Here is a 21150-nt window from a genome sequence, read left to right on the forward strand (position 1 = left end):
AACAAGTCTTAAAAATAATTTATTGAACTCAAAAAACTAAACAATATACATGTAGGAAAAATAATTAAATGTAAAGTAGCAATAATACAGATCATGGCAGAACATCAATTCTTTAAGCAGCAGCTGAAACAAAAGAAAACAACTTATAATTAGTCTGGGAATAATTATTTGTATTATAACCATCTATAATAAACAAAGGAAAAGAGTTGGAAGATGATGACCAAGCAATGTTTGACATCATCAGACAGGTCAAATTGGAAAAATGCTTTACCCTCAACAACAGGAGCGGAAACAGCCTCGACAGGTGGCGCTTCAGCGGGTGGTGCCTCGGCTGGAGCTTCCGTGGCCGCCGATTCAGCCGCGGGTGCGGCTTCGGCCGGTGGGGCTGCCTCCGCTGGTGCTGGAGCTGCTTCTGCTGCTGGGGCTGGTGGTGGAGCTTCTCCTTCCGCTGCAGGTGGAGCTGTTGCTTCCGCCGCTGGCGGTGCTCCTTCTGCTGGTGGTGCGCCCTCTGCCGTTGGTGCCGCCGTTGGAAGTGCGCCCTCTGCTGGTGGTGCGCCTTCTGCCGGTACAGCGCCTTGTCAATAAAACAACTTTAAGACTGGAAGGTTGTGTGCTTTGTTAATGTACCTTCTGCTGGTGCTGGTGCAGGTGGTGCTGCTCCTTCAGCTGGTGGTGCTCCCTCTGCTGGTGGTGCACCTTCTGCAGGCGCCCCTTCAGCAGGCGGCGCCGCCTCACCTAAACAAAACTGTGGTTATCTCCATTTCAATTTAAATCAATTTAAAACGCACGAAATGGTACAAATAAAACGAAACGTTCGGAATGGCCTGAAAATACAACCAATTTAAATGGGGGGAAGTATAGAATAAAGAGATGTGCTTAATGAAATGGTTCAGAAAGCACATACCCTGTTGCAGTTTCGTGAGCAGGTCTTCGAAACTGAGATGGGCTTCGGGATTTTCGCTAGTAAGATCGACCACTTTGTATTTAAGGGAGTTTTTAATGTAGAGCACGACACCGTCGCCGCTATTTTTGCGGTTCTCGACGAGCGAATAGTTGGGGATGGCGACCACCTCTTTGTTCTCAGTTGGCGCGAGCACGGTTTCGGGCAGGGCGATTATGTCGTAATTTTCGTTAAGCACGAGCTTTTTAAAGGTCTCGAAACCTGGAAATAACCATCAACAAACTACAGATTCATGTTCCGGATTTATATTCTGATGGGAGACGACGTTCCTTCTTTACCTTCGGCTGGTTTTTCTCCTTCAGGTACTGGTGCTCCTTCGGCTGGTGCTCCTTCAGCAGGTGGGGCTCCCTCAGCGGGTGCGCCTTCGGCAGGTGGGGCTCCTTCGGCTGGTGCGCCTTCGGCCGGTGGTGCTCCTTCGGCTGGAGGTGCTCCTTCAGCTGGTGGTGCTCCTTCTGCAGGTGCGCCTTCTGCGGGTGGTGCTCCTTCTGCAGGTGGGGCTCCTTCGGCAGGTGGTGCACCTTCTTCTGGTGGAGCTTTGGTTTTATTGAATGTGATTATATATTTGTTTTGGTACGGTTATTGTATATTAGTATTTTTCTATTTATTTTACACTTTGGTGATTCTATGCTTATTGTTTAATACTCACCTTCATTTTCTTCTCCTTCCTGAAATAAAATAGAGAAATTTGCATTTATTTATTTATCAGTTTTTGTTGAAACAAAATGACAACAAATTAAAACGTACGAACAAAATGATTAATGTTTTTCTTTAATTTACGTAATTTTATAATATTTATTGTTACATTATTTTATAGTTAATTATTCTTTATAATTTATTTCAATAAAACTAATATAAAAAACAAAAATAGGAATAAAAAGACAAAATGAAATAACATAGGATCATTTACTGTCTTTTTGAATTTTAAAACTATTAAAAAATAAATATGTGTGTAATAATATACTTCATTCAAACAGTCTGTATACAAATATTAAAAAATCAAAATTGATTTAGAGTTTTGTGATATCAGTTATTAAGAGCATTACAGCAACAGGAAGAACCTTTGAAGGGCTGTATCTCTCTTCGAAAGGATATTGGTATACAGTAGGAAAAGCGTTTGACCCGTCTGAATTTAGAGAGAGACATCATGCATGACAGAGACAGTAGAAGTATGCCCCATAGTGAGAGACTTATTGTCTCTATTACACATGATGTCCCTTTCAGGATTCAGATGGATCAAACTCTTTTCGTACTGTACGCCTTTTTTAGGTCAAGAATATATGGTTAATATTTGTGCATTTAGGGACACTTTGTATTGATTTAACTGTATTCAATTTAAAATAGATAGAAATAAAAGTTCTAATGAATAAATTTTTTTGAAAGTGAAATAACAATACGAGTCTTCTTTTCTAATCTTGAAGTTAAAAATATTAATATTAATAAAAATTTTATAAAGATTGAAAAAATAAATAAATTATTTCAATAAAAGAGAACAATAAATGGAAATGAACAAAAAAAAAACTAACAAAAATGAAATAACAACACAACATATATTAAAATATTTGTTTTAATAATTCAATAAATACAGATGTTTCACATAAACAAATATACATGGGGGTTACATGCAAACGGTCATAAATATCGACCCATTTGTTAAAATTACTGTTGATTCAAATTTTAACCGTATGCTTGAAGGATGTATTATACAGAACGTGTTAAAGACAAAAAGACAAGGGTATTTTCATGCTTCCGCCTCTTCTACCTTTTCTCCCTTTCCTTTGGTCCAGTCAGGTTTCTTCTGCAAATAGAAAATTAATCAGCGTTCGTTTTCTTTCAACGAGTCAAAAACAACAAGACGCATTTATACAATTCTAAATAACATTTATTAGAAAACGGTGCTTGAACAACAGGAAACAAATTGGTGAAATTAATTTTTGCACAAAGCTTTGTATTTTGAGAAGCGCAAGCGCTGATTTCGAGAAAGAGTTTTGCCTAAGAGTTAAAGACGCATTTTAGTGAACTTTGGTAAAAGTAAAAGAGCCGTGGTGTTATTTGCTGCGTGAGAAACATAAGCGTTTTTTATTTAACAGCTTGAGCTCACCTTTGAAGGTTTTCCTTGTTATCGATTAAAAAAAATAAAAAATAGCTTCGGGAAACGTATTAAATACGTGTTAAAAAAATTAAAAAAAAAAAAAAAAATAGAGAAAAAAGGTTCCAAAAAATATGTGCAAAAATACGAATAAATTCCACCTCAGTTCTTTATAAAGAATTTATTAAATGTTATTAAATATAATATATGTGGTGTTGGAAAATAACGTCATGTGTATAATACGATTTAAAGTGTATGTATTATCTACTTCTTCTGCCATTCTGCCTTTTCTTCTGCCTTGCGCTGCGAAAATAACGTTTATTCTAACTGTGATCTCGAAACTAAAGAAAGCAGAAACCCATCGACTGAGTCGCTAAGTTTCCACGTGTTTTTTTATGTGTGTACAACAAGAACATTTCCCTTTAAAAAGTACGAGAAACAAGAACATTCCCCTTTAAAAAGTATCAGAAACAAGAAAGGGAAATGTTCTCAAAACCGTCTGAGGTTGTAGCCGGACCTAGAAACTGGTTAGCGTCAACCTCAGCCATTTCTAGCACTTACTTCTTTATCTTCTTCTTCCAAGGTGAACTCCTTCTTTTTGACGACCTTAAGTTGGTTACGGAAGTTGAATTCGGCGGCCTTCTTTTGAAGCTTGGCGAATTTGTTTTCGTATTTGGACACCTTCTTGAGGGTTGGCTTAACGCTGCACCAAACGAATTTAATTAGAGACTAATTTAGGGGGTCATCCAATACTTACAATTTGCCTCTGAGGTCGTTCACTTGACTGTTGAGGTCGGAGATCTGGCAACAAAGTTCTATTAGAAATGGTTCAACGTTTACTAAAATGAATTTCTATTCAACTTCATGTTGGATTTAGACGTGCTAGGTTTTTGTGATTGTGCAAAGATACAAGATTGGAGGTCTTTCAAAAAAGATATAATTATTAACATTAACCAAAAGTATCAAAAGTTTTTGAAAGACCTGATAGAGTGTGGTGATGCAATTGATTTTTTGAATTGTGTTCAAAAAACCAAAATGGTTGAATAGAAATAATTTTGATTGAATTAGTATATGCGTTGTTGAAGATAAATGTGAATTTATACATTTAAAAACTCATGCAGAAACACTGAACAAACATCAAACAAACAATTGGGTAGAAGATTAGTAAGGAAATGAAATGGTTAGAGTTTGTACAGTTCGCTTGCGATTGGAAGAACAAGGGGAAGAAATGGAGGAAGATACATTTAGCTATCTGTTACCGTTGATGGGGGAGACAAAATTCTATAATAAATATATACAAGTCTACAACAAAAATATATATACACAATATACAGGTACGAGAAACATCAAAAATATATACAGTATTTCTCGATGGGGGACAAAAATCAGACGCACTTGTGAGAAACTGTAAAAATAATCATTTCTCATCGGTCAAACACAAAAAACGCATCCCAACGAAAAAAAATAATAATAAAAATGATTGGCGATGGGTTGTTGAAACTGGTCTTGAGCAGTTTTCTTCTCCACTGTCATGAAAGCTAATTGTCTGCACATCTTCAGGGTTTCCAAAAAAACTTTACTGGGGTTAACGTTATTTATGGCGCGAGCTTCACTTGGTCTTTGACATGCTTCTGGACAAACTTTTTGAAGCTATTTTAAGATTTAACAAGCTAGGAATCAACATCTTATGTGAATATTGAAATTTTGTTTGTAACCAATTAACTTTTGATAAATACTTTGAAGCTATTGGACTAAATAGTTTCAATAAAAATGCTAGACCTCTAACAAAACAAAAAGATTTAACAAGCTAGAAATCAACATCTTATGTGAATATTGAACTTTTAGACGTTTTATTTTGTAACCAACTAACTTTTGATAAATACTTTGAAGCTATTAAGGCTTTCCTAGCACCAAATGAACCAAATAGGTTCAATAAAAAAACTAGGACTGTAACAAGAAGAGATCTTCCTTCAATTTATTATCCAAAAGTTATAAAACGATCAAATGAGATTTAGCTTTGAACTGTCGCAAATTTTGGCACGTTAACAAAAATTTTATGTTCCATAAGTTATGAGGTTTTAAATAGCGTGAACCCCGGTAAAATATTATTACAATTAAATAAAAGCGTTTTACCTAATATTAATCATTAAAAAACCAATCCTGAAATGGATAAAAAGGATGTGGAAGAGTGAAAAAAGGATTTAAGAGCATGGCACTTCGGTAAAAGGTGTCTGGTTCCGTTTACTTCCATTCGAAAAATGACGACATTGGCGATTTGGAACGGATCGAACTCAACAAAACCAAAAAACAAAACTAAAATAAAAAAATAGTACACTTGAATGCATGAAATGCCATGCCGTATAAATTTTTGGAGAGTAGCGGGGTGAAGCTGAATTTTTCCGAAAACTAATTGATTAGTGGATTATACGAAGTGACCAATTTTTTTTTGCGTTTTCGAAGCGGGATATTTCAGGACTAGTTGAAGAATATACAAAAAAAAACAGAATTTTTTTATTTACACGTGTATGATTTTCGTGGTGCAGCCCTGGGTGTACTTTTGGGTTAGTCAAAAAAATCGATTAGAATGCGGGGTGGGATTTACGGCCTAACACTTCATGTCGTGGAGGTAATATTACTAAAACCACAGGACTGTTGGACTGGCAAAATATAAATATTTCGTGTGCCATATTTATATTTCGTCGCGAATGATTTGTGTGTCGATTGTGGTCCAATTCATAGATTGAGTTTAAATTATAAATGAACAGAGAAAATCATTGAACTGGCCCCAAACTGGGTTATGATCGCATCGTTTCTAAACTAACTAAAAACATGTATGTATGATGAAGCAAAAAAAAACAGTGTGTTTTTGTGTCACTCGTATTAATTGTTGTGGTAGGTACCTCCCAGTCCCTTTTGCGAACTTCACGTTCCAAATCCCACTTCTGCTCTTCGCAAATATACATGCGGGCATAATAGTCGCTACAGATCTTCTTAAGCTGGCCTAAAAAATTCGAAACGGAACCAGCGATCAGCTAAACTTGTCTTAAGAAATGTGAGTACTCCATTATTTTAAAAAAAATTGGAACAACTTGTGCACAGTCGGACTATCTACTAAAGAACTACCTAAGTACTACTTTAACAAGTCTAAAATAAAATTTATTTTGGGGCAGGGGCTGATTTGTACGTGCACGGACGCCCGACGAACGACTTAACGAAGAACTATGCACAAGTACTGGATGGATTGAAATGAGACGAGATAAAGGATGTTGATGTTGATTCGGCTTGGTTTCCTAAATGTTATTAATTAGTATGAGGGGCCGTTTGGGTCAAATATATAGAAGTAAAGACGGATGCTAGAAGCAAAATATCACAGGATTCTCTCCTTCTTATCAATTAATTTCCTTGGTGGTGGAAGGGAAATTAATGGATAAGACAGAGAAAGTCATATGGTACTTTACTTCCAGCTTCCGTTTCCGCTTCTACATGTCCGACAGAAGCGGCGCCTCATAAATTAGTCTGGCAAAATATTTACATTGCAGATAAAAACACCGTAACTTTAAAATCGACAGCATTGTTGTAAGTATGCTTTTGGTTTCAGAGTTACATTCGGCCATTCCAATTCAGCGTCCTAAAATAAAATGTCACAAATGCCTGTGTATCGTGTATTATTTGTACCTCGAACTCTTTTATTCGCTCAATCACTTCTAAATCATATTTATCCCCTTCGAGTTTCGCTATTCTTTGATGGTACGTTTGACAGACTGTCTGTAGCTCCGCTAGAATACAAATTTCACAACATTACAACCCCCTCAACAAACAAAAACGCAAATCTCCCATCCAATATTGTGCGTGCGTGAGTTGGATGAAGATTTGCACGTTGAAGACATTGGTGTGGTTTATTTTTATTGGACAACAGTTTCTCGTTCGATGATCTTCTAGGAAGGTAAGAAGAGGACAACGAGGTGATGGAAGCTAAAGCTAAAAGCGAGAATTTCGTCGGAACTAGTGTGTGCACTTGTGTAAACGTTTAATTGATTAATCGTGTGAGCGACTCAAAATCATCACCAGCTTTTTTCGTTCCCATTTTTTTGGTGATAATTTCGAACGCGTCCATTCAAATTATACGACTGCCGATTGTGATCAGTGGCTGTGCAAAAAAAGCTCTACAGTTTTTTAATGTGTGTTATGGTCTTTTCTATGCCGGGGTAACATGCCCTCCATTGGCCTATTCTACCTGCATATCTCTGTATTCCACTTCTTTCTCAATGTCATATTTCTTATTTTCAAGTTCGTTTATGCGTTTGTAATATGTTTCGCATACTTGTTTTAACTGACCTGAATCAAACCAGTATTCATTAGTTTAGTGTGTGTGGCCGAAAGTTCTGAAGAGACGCTTTTTTATTTATACGTTGATACACGTGTTCAATAACAAGTAACGAAGAAAATAGAAGAAGAACTGCACAAAAAAGAACATGTACCTCACTGCATTCGAAAAACTAGTGGACATAACAACAAGCGTAAAAAAAGCACATTCCATTTAAACTTGAATTATTTGAAAGTGGTTGAATGCAGAAAAAGCTCAAGTACATATTTGTAGCAGTATCGGCCAATAGTAAGAGTAAAATCCACGTGCACAAAAAATTAATTATTAGATCCATTATGCGCTAACCTCATGATCTTTAATTCTAACAAGATATTCCAAATCGTATTTTGAATTCTCCAATTGAACAATTTTTTCTTGGTAATGCCTCAACGTGCTCTTAAGTTGTTCTACACAAAAATTAAAATTTCCTTAGTATATAGAGAAAAAATCTTATCCGTAACAACAGCGTCTGTTGCGAGAGAACTTGGACCGCCCAAAACGTCATTGGATGGGACTTTCATCCCATCGAACGACCACAAAACAACCTAGATCTGATTCCTTACCTTCGTTGGCATCGTCGATGAGTTTTGGTTTACCACAGCGTTCTTCAATGATGCGCCTTCTTTCGGCGGCCTTGCGTTCCTGTTCCTTCTTCAGTTCTTCAGCGGCCTTCTTTCTCAACAGCAACTGTAATACCACCAAGATTAGCACCTTTCTCTTTAGAGAGTTATTATAAACGTACCCTAAGTTTCTTCTTCCTTTCAGGTGTCATGAAACCCTTCTTAGCCTTCTTGGCCTTGGAGGCCTCCTCCATACGAGCACGGACCTCGGCCCTTTTGCGCTCGATTTCGGCCTGCTTCTTCTTCTTTTCCTGTTTCATTCATTCTGACCGTTAGCTTTATTTTTATTTGATGCAAAAACTACCCAGAAATGTCAAGGCTAAACAACAATTGGATGATAGGAATTTCTGGGTAGTTTTTACATTTAAACGAATACTTATTGTCGACGTTACGTGCCTCCTCCAGTTTCTTTTTTGCCTGCAAAACGGAAACAAACTAATTAGAAGCTGCCTCATTGATTGATTGTTGATTTGCTATGAAAATGCTTGTGTGTTTTGTGGTTTTTAATGCATTTTTCGTGTATTTTCACTCTAATATAATAATGCGGTGTGGTTAGTGCTAACTAGTGCTGTCCTTAAAGGATTAAGAGCTAGGCGTTATCATTTTGGTACTAATAAGCAAATACTTACAATTATGAAGACTTAATAAATAACTACGTTTCTTATTTAAAAGCATTTTAAAACTTATAAAAAGTCTGATGTTGCTGCACAAACACTTTGATTTTTTATAAGTCTACAAGCGGCAACATGTTAAGTACTTTACACGTTCAAATTTGCTCTATAATAAATCTCTTGTAAAGTTACTTGTTGCAACATTTACGGTACATACCTTTATTTATCTGGAAGAGACGGCTCATCGATTTTATACTGTAACCAAGAAGAAAAAACAATTATAATAATTCCCACAAAGAAAAAAGTCAAAAAAGTACTCACCTAACCTCATCGTCCGCCATGGTGATGTTTTTTTATTGGTGTTCTGCAAAAATTAAACGATAATTTAATATCAATAGTTGGTATAATTTTATTTTGGTTCAGGTTTATTTTTAGAACCAGTTGGCAACATTCCAAAACCGGCGTCGAGGTGCAACCTAATTTGGACGCCTCTCAAATTTCAGCAGTAAATATTTACTGATGTTCTAAAGTCTAAATTTAAAAATACATTTATTGCTTATTAAGTAATCTTTTGAAGATGTTGGTGAAGTTTGGATTCAATTATATTTATTGAACAGGAAAAAAAAAAATTAAAAACACTATTTGGGAAGGTTCCAAAAATTTTTTGGCATGTGTTAGAAGAACTAAAAATAGTTTTGTCCATTTAAAGTTGTGGCTAACACTATTAAAGACGTGTCAGATATTTGAACGTCAAAATAAACTGCTAGGATTCATAAGGGAAGCAGTGTCTTCTGGTTAATTACTAAAGATTAATTAATAGAAAAGCATTTCCTAATATCAATGGTTGTATGTTAATAAAATTAATAAGAACCAAAATGACTTTGTCATGAAGTCCACAGCAGGTTAATGATGTCAAAGACGTCTCCATCCAAGTCACTGACATTAATAGGAAAATTATAAAAAATAGGAAAGCTTCTGCATTAAATAAAATCCAGAATAGCTGCACCACTATGAACCGCAGTACCACAGAAGAAAGAACCTCAAAAGAGTCACTGAACTGTCGTTTTCAAAACACAAGAAAAATTCACTGCACTGTTTATTCTGTCACAGCCCTTTCACTTTCTTTTTTTCTTTTCATACCTGTTAACTACGGATGGAATCAGTGAGCAGCCAACAAGGAGATCCTGAGCTGACTGTTGAATTGTGGCCTGCAGGAATCCAGTCCTAACGTCGGTTTCGACGTTTGCTGGGTGGGGGGACGGGACGTCGTCCAAAACGGCGACGTCTGCCGTTTAGGTAGAGATGGTAGGTACCACCTCGATTTTAAAAATAGAAGAAGCGATCTGATCATGTTACTTTTCTACTGTTTCTACTTTATTTATACATGGTTTGAAACGTAATTACAATATTTTTATGTTGGAGTTATAAGGAAATTAAGGAGAATATTAATCTTAGTGGTTTTTATATTTTAAATTGCGAAATTTTAAAATAGTATTATAGATTGAAGTAAGTATATTCACACAATTTATCACATAAAAATATAAACAGTTGTTTTTGATAATTTAAAAGATTTATTTAAAATTAAATCTAGTACAAAATTTAGAGTGTGTTCTAACATTAGAAATATTTACCATTTTTTAAAAATAATTTTTATATTTTTTTACATTTTAATGTATTATTATAATACTAATTGTTATAAAAATGAAATATTTAAAAATATATTTTCCTTTTAAAAGATTCAGAGTTAATATTAATCTGTAAAAAATAAAAATTTATTCATTTACCCACATTTAATTCGATATTATTTGTTTTTAATAAAAAATAAACAAAAAGCTTTAATTTTTTTAGTTGTATTGTAATTGTAAAACTAAAAAGGAACCTGTGTAATCGAAGACATTCCATTAATATGGTTTCTTTTAAAACTTAAAAGTTATTTTTACCACACGCATTTATAAAACAATTCCCTAAAAATACCGGCATTAATTTTAGACAAATTTAAAAACTTATACAAAAATAAAAAACGTGTGCAAAAATGCCAGAAGACTACTTTCAAATAAATCATCAACTAAGACGTAGTAAATAAATGCAATTAACATATTCTATGTTAAGCTTTGAGATTTGCCAACAATTTTGCTTATTTGGCTTTAAAACTTCGATTGTGAGCCAATGTTGACATATTTATTAGTGTTATAAGTGTTTATTGTTCATCTATTTGCGTTTTATATTTTCTATGTTTAAAATAAACAAATGTATTAAATAATTATGGATATGCTACAACATTTTTGAATTTATTTATTTTATATTGGTTTATTAGCTGACATCTGAAGATGTCAACCTTCCACGACGGCCTTTATGTCAGAAAACCAATTGTATAATTGTTTATTGAAGTTATAAGTGTTTATCGTTCATTTATTTATCTATATTCTATTTTTTATATATTTAAAATAAACAAATGTATTAAATAAATATGGATCTATTTATTTTACTGCTTTTATTAGCTGACATCTGAAGATGGCACATTCTACGACGGCCTTTATACCAAAAAACCATTTGTATAATTGTTTATTAAAGTTATTAGTGTTCTATATTTTCTATATATAAAAAATGTATTGTATGTTTATTAGTTAACATTTGAAGATGCCAACCTTCCACGATGGTCTTTATGTCAGAAAACCATTTATATAATTGTTTATATTTTAAATAAATTAAATACTTCAAATAATAACATGTTTTACGAAATAAATTATTAGTAAAAAGAAGAAATTTTTTATATTTAATATCTTAAATATAATTAATTAATATTTTATAACATTTTTTTATCAATAAAACATTTTAAATATTTACATATCCTACCAAATTAGAGCCAAAAATAAGTAATTTCAAAACAAAATGCATATGAAAAGCACCCATTGACGCAAATCCTGAGTTTTCGTTGGTACACAGAGAATTTTCTCTGAAACTAACCGCTATTAAGTTTAAATTTACGTTATCGAAACATCTGCCACGAATAATATAAATATCTAACTCAAAATAGCGCAATTTGTTCTAATTTTAACTGTTTATTTAAAAAAAATACCAATGTCACTAGCGACACCTGCCGGAAACTATCTGTACGTACACTTTGTAGGAACAGGAAATGAAAATATTAATTACAATTATATTATTAGGTAAAGTTGCAGAATCGGTCACTCTAAGGAACATTATCTAGCGCATGCGTCGTGAGGCGCTGATTTCGCGCTTCTTGAACATTTTGAAGTGCAGTGTTGTCGGTTTGCAACGGTCAAAATATTCGAATCATTTTTTATGGTTGAATTATTGTTGTGTTGTTGTGTATGTATTATACTTTTTATTTTTTTGGTAAGTATAGTATTTCTTCTAATTTGATGATTATTGTTCGTTATTAAAATATTATACTTTACAGATTATATTCTCATGGCGTTTTTAAAAACAATATATTATTCCTATTCTTCTGCTAATTACTTTCTTAATTTATTTGTATGCTCATTTAATATATTTTACTTTATAGATCTTTCTCATTTTTAAAATATTTTACTTTTATTCCTTTAGTAAGATTATTTTTAATTTGTTAGCAGTCATATTTTAAGTTATCTTACTTTATAGATTATTTGTGTGCTGCATTTATTATTTTTTTTGTACAATCTTAATATAGGACCATGACTGTTCCTCGGAAGATCTGTTTCCATCGTACCTTCACGAATTCATATGGAGAAATAAATTTAAAAATCATAATATGTTTATGAGCATTTTAAATTGTATCAGGAAGCAATATCCAGTGGAATAGATTTTTTTGTTTTAATTGATTGTTTTTTATTATAAAATACATAAATATATCTTTTTTGTTAATTTTATATTAATGTTGTAAATTTACCTAATTATTTAATAAAGAACTTTTAATTAGATAGTTAAACTATCAAAGAAATATAGAGTAAATAAAAAATGAATATACTAATTATAAAGTGATTTGCCGAATTTTATCTCTTTTCGAATTCAACCACATAAATAATATAAGTCATACATGAAAAACATAATAAATTACATATATATTTTTCTAAAAATCATTTCTCTACATATTTCGTTAAAAATGAAATCTGGCAACTATGCTGTCTAAAATCTCCGAAACAGACGATTTCAAATCCAGTTGACGCATGCGCTACAAATATTCCTTAGAGTGACCGATTCTGCAACTTTACCTATTATTAAATAAGTAATTTAATTTGGTTCGGAATAAATCTTATTATAATAAGGAGGAATCTGCAGGATATTTTACAGTTTCCGTTTTCAGGAAAACTGTTTTAATTTGAAATTACAACAGATGGAAAATTTGTGTTATGGATTTTCTGAGTTGAAACCATGAATGAAATTTTACATCAATATGAAACTTCTCATGGAGTTAAAATTAAATTTACGTGATGTCACGGAAATCGATTTTCGTAAAATTATTTATATAATTTGTTAAATAATTGTAGAAAAAAAACAAGTCTATAAAGCTAAGCTTTTACTCGTAAGTACTAAAACTTATATATAGAATTTAAGACTAAATTTGATCTATAGAAAAAATCAGCAAAAACCAACAGTTAACAACAAATATTTTATTTAGATGCAAATTAGATTTATTATTAACAAACATATTTCCGGACCTCTTGTATGAAAACTAAACAATGAACTAATAATGAATGAAATGCATAAAAATACAAGATATTTAAATTAATTAAAATATGCATGTCGTATATAAATAAACAAAGGTGCTAAAAATAGCATTGTTGGGGTAGGTCGTCGAATAAATATAATATCGGGGTGGATGAACAAATGCAAACTGAATTGCCGCTAACTTGTTGGCATAGCTACTGCAGTGACGTCATATTTGAATAAATGGGTCAAAATCCTCTACATGCAGACCCCCAAACTGAAACTGCAACTCCCCCTTCCACAATCCTCCCCATTTCATACCCCCAATAATTACACCGGTCTCGTTTTTGTTCCTTGTCTTTTCATTTTTCTTCTGCTTTACTGCAATTATTGTTATTTGTTTGGACCGGGAGTTTCATAGAAAATATTTATAATGAAGATTTAATTAATTAACTTGAACGGAAAAATGAAGTAAAGGTATAAAAGATTTTTACTGGAAGGGAAACTAATTAATTTTATGAGAATATTTCTTTTATGCACTAATTTAATATTAAGCATGAAATAAACATTTGTAGTGTATTATTTTTCTGAGGAATGAATAATCAATAGAATTAATATACAGTCATCAGCAGAATGGCATTACCACCCTAAGGTCGAGTTTCGTTTGCGACCTGAACAAGCGGGCTCGCATAAATTATCCCAAAATTTACATTTATTTGTATTTTAGTAGGTAAGTAACATTTTGTGTGACCATCTTAACGCAATAATTGTAAATTACTTCTGTAAATTTAAAGTTTTTGGAGTAGATGTATAATTATATTATTATAAATTTATTATTTATAAATTTACATCGTATGATTTACAATATATTTTGTGCATTTATTTTTGATATTAATAGATGAAATAAAATAACTAAATATAAAGCAAAATATATAGTTATTTATTACATAGTTTTATTAAATAAATATATTAATAATATAAATAAAATTAAAAACGTGTGTAGCCGCCATCAGCGGCTATTACGGCTTCAAAACGATCCCTCATTGAATTAACAATATTGTGACAATAGTTCCGTCTTCGCAAACCTTCCCATATGTGGAGGCAATGCTGATACAGGTCTCCAGGCGTTCGTTCGTTGTGGTTCTCCCACATTTGCATCATGAGCCCCCAAAGGTTTTCGATTGGGTTAAGATACGGTGACCTAGGAGGCCATGGTATTCTGTTTATCTCTCTGTGGGCCGCAAACCACTCTCTCACAATACGAGCTCGATGAATGGGGCAATTGTCGTCAACAAAATTAATTACCTCCATATCATCGGCCGGGTAAAGTGTACGAACGGACGGCAACATAACGTTATTAAGAACGTCCAAATAATGACCAGAATTTGCTCTGGATGGCAGAACAATCAGTTCGCCTGGACCTGCATGGGTTATACGATTTTCTGTTGAATAATTTCGGATCCACCGTCTAACAGTGATTCTCTAAAAATTGTTGAGTTATATATATTTTAAATATGAAACGATATAATTGGAAGTATCTGATGATCATTATACCTGTTATATTCCTATTCTCTTAATAAAGTTTTGTATATATTTTACTTACCGAAATACTAAGTTCTCGAGCTATTTGAGATATATTATATCCTTCATCACTGAGGAATATAATTCTCATACGTGTCTCATCATCTATATTTCTTTGCATTTTAGGATTTGTGGTGAAGCTCGTGTTAAAGAAAACTCTGAACTATGATATATTTTTGTAGATGGTTTAGGTATTTATACATATTGGATTAAATTTTAATACCTGTCGCCATCGTTTTATAGTTAGTTTGATGTCAATTCTGAGTATTGCGTTCAAAAATTTTTGCGAAAAATTCTTATCATAATTCATTTTCGGAATCGGTCAGTCTGAGTTATGTTCCTACTATTCAGATACTCAATTACGAATGGCAGTAGTGGTTGCTAATATAACGTAAAGCGTAAAAAAGTAGCCGCTATATAATTAGAAGGAGTCGTTTTATTCAATTCCCTGAATAGAGTGAAATCATGACCAATGACTGCATAATAATTTATTATCCCAATTGCTTACAACTAAAAAGTATGACTATATTTTAAAATATTTATAATAAATACTAAAAAACAATAGTATTTGAATTCTCAAAAAAGCGAAATAATTTTATACATTTTTATTAGTTTTTATAAATAGGGCTATTTTATTTAATTTTTGCCTACCTGAGATAATAATTTGCAAAAACTAAGTTTTTTCAAGATTAAAGAAATATTTCTAAAAATATGAAATACTTATTATATAATCGACAGAAGTAAATATTTTGACCTGGTACCATTGACCCTTTGTTACGTCTACCTGGGTTTTATGGTTATTTTTTTGGGGTTCTGGGCGGGGCTTAGCGAGAGCGGGTCGCAAGCGATTTTGTTTGGAAAGTGGTAATGCCATTCTGCTGCAGTTACAAACTAATAACTAACATTAAGCTTACAACAATTTAAGTCACCATCAAAATATTGGTTAATTAAAAATTATTCTTGAAGTGGCATTTTTTTTGTGATGGGTGAACCCCCGATCTAAAAATAGGGGAGGCCGTTGATTCATAAAACTGCAGGCGCGCGTCCGCGCCGGATCGGGACCGAACGTCCCGAAAGCCAGAATGAATCCGGCCTCCCGGAACGAGGCCGTCGACCCGGAGCCCAAACTGACACAGTTTCGCCCCACCACCGGTCGCCACCGCCCCTACATTCGAAACGGTGACGTCGGTGCGGACGTCATCGCTCTAAAATGGGACAATTTCATTCTGAAATATTATTTAACTGCACAATCGGCTTGCCGCATCTATATCTGTATATTCCGTGTATCTGGATGTGTTCGTCTATAAATAAATAAATAGTCAGTTTGTTTGCTTTCGTTCGAGGCTGTTTTAATTATCACTTAATTGTCATAAGTTTTCTTCTAACTGTACCTTTAGTAAATATATGAAAATGTGATTAAATGAAATCATGAATTAAAAACAAAATTAATTATTAAAATGTTTTTACGTATTAAAAATTAAACAGATTTCTAAAGTTGTTATTAAATTTTTATCTCTACGAGTGCGTCACACACAAAGAAGAATCAAATTAATCTAACGTTTTAAATTGTAATAAATATTTATCCTAATTTTACTGTTTTTGTAATTTAATAAACGTAAATGAAATTCGAACTGTTGTTCAGATTCGAATTATTTTAAGTTTTTAAACCATATTAAATATATAATTATGGATGATAATTTTGCACCCTTGGGTATTCGTCAATTCATTAATAAAATTAACTAAAAAAGTTAAAAAGTTCATTTTTTTGGATGTATTTCCATCTACATAAAATTTGATCTAAAGAAAGTAGATTTAACACAAGATTTTGTATTAATTAGGAAAAGAGTATGAAAACAAAATTCCTAACATAATTATCAATATTTTCAATTTACTTTTTAATTTTATTTAAAGGATTGTATTTGTACAAAGAACTGCTGTCATTTTATCATTAATCTTTTATTATCATAAATATAAAATAGTCAAAATCGTATAAAAATTCGAAAAGTTGAAAAATTGAACTTATTATTATAAATCGTGTAAAATCGTTCTTGAACCTTTGTTAATTTTTCAATAAAGTTTATCAAGTACACGCCAATACCTTTTAATTTATTTTTTAAATGTTGTAAATAAAATATATTTACTGCCATTGTAGTTTAGCTATTTGATACATTTTAAAATTTAACGTTTTATATATTTTATTTCCTATAATAAATCAATTGTTTTTATAATTAATGGATGCAATTTTCATAAAAATATAAAATTTACCAAAATTGTCTGAAAAGACAACTAAACAATTATTAATGTTTCCAATTTACCATTTACAATTTTGTTAATAAAATGATTTTTTTTTTTTAATTTTTAATATTTTTGCATTTATGCATAACATATTATTAAGTTTTTATTATTATAAATATAAAATTGGCAAAATTCTTCTTGAAAAATGGTATAAAATTCGAAAATTTGATAAATTTGTATCGCTGTTTCTTTGTTAATTTTTTAACAAAGTTAATCATACTAATTAATTTTTAATTTATTTATTGAGTTTTATAAATAAAATTGTTAATATGTATGTATGTCCATTAAATTATTAATGAACATGTCCAAACAATAAACATTTCTAATTTACTATTAAAAATTATGTTAATAAAATAATTACTGCCTAATACTTTCTTTATTTTCTAAATAATTAACGAACATATCACGTTTATTGTGTTAGTATTTTAAGCATAAAATATTATTAACTTTTTATTATTATAAATGTGAAATTGCCTGACCTCTTGAAAATCGGATTAATATATGAAATTTTGTTAAATTTTTATCCTTGTGTTTTTTTAATTTTTCAACAAAACAAACAGAAATATCTTTTAACTTATATTTTAAGTTTTGTAAATAAAATATATTATTATAAAGAATATTAGAGTGACGTCTTAAATATTAAATTAAAATTTTTTTACCCTTATGTCTTCGTGAAATTTTATTGGCCAAAGAATTACGAATATTTTCAATTGTCGTAAATGTATTGTTTAAATATTAAAGACATAAGTCTTATTAAAATTCTACTGAAAATTCATATTAAAAATCGAATATTTGTTAAATTTTTCATCGTTTGTGTCTTTGTTAATTTTACGACAAAGTTCAATCAAACAAATTCTAATGTCTTCATTTTTTATAGTTTAGAATATTAAATACGTTTATATCCATTGTTGTCTAGCTTATTTGGCATATTTTGATTAATTTAAAATTTTAAATCTTAATAAATATTTAATTTGACTTAATTAATTATTTATTAAATTCTTGTTTAAATCATCTTGCATCAAACTATTAATAGTTGAATGGTCAATTCATTTTTTTTAATTACACACATTGTGTATTTATCATATTTTAAAATACTTTTAACTTAATTAATTAATAATTAATTAAATGTATAAATATGTAATTCTATGTTATACATTTATTATTTTCGTATTTAAGACATAAATTATTATTAATTTTATTTTTATTATAAATATGGAATTCTGCCTGAAATTTGTGTTAAATATCTGAAAACTAAAAATTTTCAAAACTTGTGACTTTGTAAACTTTTTTCAGAAAGTCAAATTATTAATAAAATTTACTAAACAATTATAATAATTTATTTTTTATATTTAATTTAGTACTTGAATTCAAAGTTGATCATTTGATATTGTTTTTGTATTTAAGTATGCAACTTATAAAATATACAATTTACAAAAATTGCTTAATATTTTTGTTTTATTCTGAGAAATTCACAATTTTGCACCATTGTGCCTTCACCAAATTCTTAATAAAATTTTCCAATTATTATTATTTTTTTAATTTAGTATTTCAAATTTTATAGATAAATTTATAATTTTCTGTAAATTTAAATAATTACGCACAGTGTGTATTTATGACATTTTAAAATACTTTTGGCTTAATTGATTATTGATACAATGTAATAAATATTTAAATCTATGTAGTAATTTAGTATTTAATTCGCAAATTATTATTAATTTTATATCATTATAAATATGGCAAAATTCTGCCTGAAATTTGTGTTGAAAATTTAAAAACTGAAAATTATCGTTCTTATAATGATGTAATTTTTTTCAGAAAGCTCATTATTTGTTATTGTTTAGTAAGAAACTTATAAAAATGTACAGTTTAAAAAATTGCTTTATATTCTTTTTTAATTCTGAAAATTTGACAATTTTGCACTACTGTGCCTTTGCCAAATTATTAATAAAATTTACCAAACAATTATTATTTTTTTAATTTAGTATTTTAAATTTTATGGATAAAAAGAATTTCTCTCTATAATTTTTTTAAATTGTAAATATTTACGTGTATTTATCATACTTTAAATTGATTAGTGATACAATGTAATAAATATTTAATTATATGTTACACATTTCTTAATTTAGTATCTGATGATTAGTATTTAAAATAATATAAAATTAATAACAATTTTATCAAAACAATTACCAAAATTCTACATAAAATTCATATTTAAATCCCAGAAAATAAATAATTTTCATCATTGTACCTTTTCTATGTTTTTAACATCTAAACGATATTTTCAATTTCATTATTTAAAATTTTATAAATATACCTTTAGTTTAGTTTAAATAATTAACACACAGTTTGAAACTCTATAAATGTTTAAGTTTATGTTATAAATTCATTGTTATAGTAAATGAAACATTAATAAAAAGTAAGATATTATCAAAATTATATCAAAAAATGGTGTTTAAATCTCAGAAAATTTTAATTTTGGAATTTGACGCATTCACCATTTTTTTAAATATATTTCAATTAGTTACAATTTAAAATGTAATGAATTTTTAATTCTATATTGTACATTTATTGTTGGATATTTATCATCAAAGTCATGAAACTTTAATAAGAAAAGAAATAGCCAAAACTTTAAAGTCCGTGTTTAAATTTGAGAAATAAATAATGTGACATTTTAATGCCTTCGCCAAGTTTTAAAATAGTTCATTAAAATGATTATGAATATTTTTGTTTGCACTTATTTTTCCTTTTCAGGAAATGTCTATATTAAACTAAATTATATTATTAATTTTACATCCATTTTGATTTTATTCAAATAATTATTGTCAATTAACGACGTATTATTTACTAATAATAAAATGTTTTTAAATTCATAGTTGTAGAGAATAAACTTACAATCAGTTTCCGCTCTGTTTCACCCCCGATATCGGATTTAAAATTTAGTTAAAAATCTTTAAAGCCTTGCCTAGCTTTTGTTAGAGTTCACCGGCCAACGCCGAATGTACGTCATTTAAATGTCAAAGTTGATGATTGCGCCGCGACCAACCGTTCCCGGTGTGGCTAAGGTCGGGACCGGAAACCGGGATCGGGATCGGGAACGGGTACGGGAACGGGGAACGGTACGAAAATCCATCGAGCGCACACCACCATAACATGCATGTATACACAAGGCGGATGTGGACCGATGCATAAAGACAGAATGGACGTCATTCATGTTTAGCGGCCTCTAAAAATAGTTCGGGGGTGCACCTGACGAAAAAACCGTCCGGTTTCGGATCCTGCGCCGGGACGCGATGCGGCTCTCCCCGTCGCTTGCGTCATCGACCCCTTCGATTGTTTTACTACCCGCTCAATTTTATTTCACAATGTTGCAATATTTTGCCCCAGAACAATTCTTTTTAAATACACCCTAAACGGTTATTTTAATTGGCTCAATAAAATAAGTAATAAAAATATACTAAATAAAGAAGAAGTTAATAATATTAATAATTTGAGCAGAATAAATAACGTATTTAAATAAACAAAAGCCCCCCAAACGGAGCACATAAATGCAGACGTTGCGTCAAGGTGTAAAAGTTGGAGGGGTTGTTTTGCGTTGGATCCGGTCTTTGAGTTTGATAACAACGAACTCCGGCGCTCCGGGACGGGGGTGCAGAATTAACCCCGTCGGGTCATAGACCCATTTCGATGTTGCTCTTCCCCTGCGCTGACCCACTTTCCCGGCCCCATACACATCGCAACAAGTATTGATGCGGTTCAACCACCGTGTATTCCTGCCTAAATTCATCCCTCTCTCGCTCTCCGTCGCTCCCTCGCTCCGTCTCCTTCATCTCTGACGTCATTCCGTTTTAATTATCTCCTCTTTTTTATTTTGTTAAACTATTATACTAGTTTTTAATTTGAGGTGCTCTGATGTTTTGTTTTCCAAACTTTTGGATTAAAAACTTAACTAATTATCAAAATGATTGAAATGTAAATAAATTATGAGG

General features: G+C 31.2%; 2 protein-coding genes across 10 annotated transcripts; both read right to left on the reverse strand.

Annotated features, from left to right (window-relative positions):
• Positions 1–6: 6 nt before the first annotated feature.
• On the reverse strand, positions 7–2168 carry LOC109601041 (skin secretory protein xP2). Its single transcript, XM_049969866.1, has 6 exons — positions 2165–2168; positions 1240–1494; positions 905–1162; positions 628–735; positions 272–574; positions 7–123 (listed from the first exon to the last, which is right to left on the reverse strand). The coding sequence occupies exons 1-6, from the start codon at positions 2166–2168 to the stop codon at positions 113–115; spliced, it is 939 nt and encodes a 312-aa protein (XP_049825823.1). The 3' UTR covers positions 7–112.
• Positions 2169–2507: 339 nt separating this feature from the next.
• On the reverse strand, positions 2508–9891 carry LOC109601075 (troponin I). 9 transcript variants are annotated; one of them, XM_020017290.2, is made up of 8 exons: positions 9782–9891; positions 8968–9005; positions 8153–8281; positions 7974–8097; positions 6723–6823; positions 3805–3848; positions 3609–3750; positions 2508–2756 (listed from the first exon to the last, which is right to left on the reverse strand). In XM_020017290.2, exons 2-8 carry the CDS (start codon positions 8980–8982, stop codon positions 2700–2702), a joined length of 612 nt encoding a protein of 203 aa, XP_019872849.1. In that variant the 5' UTR covers positions 8983–9005; positions 9782–9891; the 3' UTR covers positions 2508–2699. The 9 variants fall into 9 exon arrangements, with proteins under 9 accessions (XP_019872849.1, XP_019872847.1, XP_019872848.1 ...); XM_020017288.2 differs by lacking the exon at positions 6723–6823 and adding an exon at positions 5948–6048 and having other exon boundaries at positions 9782–9890; XM_020017289.2 differs by lacking the exon at positions 6723–6823 and adding an exon at positions 7717–7817 and having other exon boundaries at positions 9782–9888.
• Between the last annotated feature and the right edge of the window lie 11259 nt (positions 9892–21150).

The sequence above is a fragment of the Aethina tumida genome, chromosome 7 (assembly GCF_024364675.1).
Source record: "Aethina tumida isolate Nest 87 chromosome 7, icAetTumi1.1, whole genome shotgun sequence".
Taxonomy (NCBI): Eukaryota; Metazoa; Arthropoda; class Insecta; order Coleoptera; family Nitidulidae; genus Aethina; species Aethina tumida.

Bases quoted from the DNA above. Each gene is read 5' to 3' on its own strand.
- LOC109601041 (XM_049969866.1), bottom strand. The intron at 736-904 runs GTATGTGCTTTC...AGTTTTGTTTAG, and splicing joins GCTCACGAAACTGCAACAGG to GTGAGGCGGCGCCGCCTGCT. The intron at 575-627 runs GTACATTAACAA...TTTATTGACAAG, and splicing joins TGCACCAGCACCAGCAGAAG to GCGCTGTACCGGCAGAAGGC.
- LOC109601075 (XM_020017282.2), bottom strand. The intron at 8,098-8,152 runs GTACGTTTATAA...GTGGTATTACAG, and splicing joins AAAGGAAGAAGAAACTTAGG to TTGCTGTTGAGAAAGAAGGC. The intron at 3,751-3,804 runs GTAAGTATTGGA...CGTTTGGTGCAG, and splicing joins AACGACCTCAGAGGCAAATT to CGTTAAGCCAACCCTCAAGA.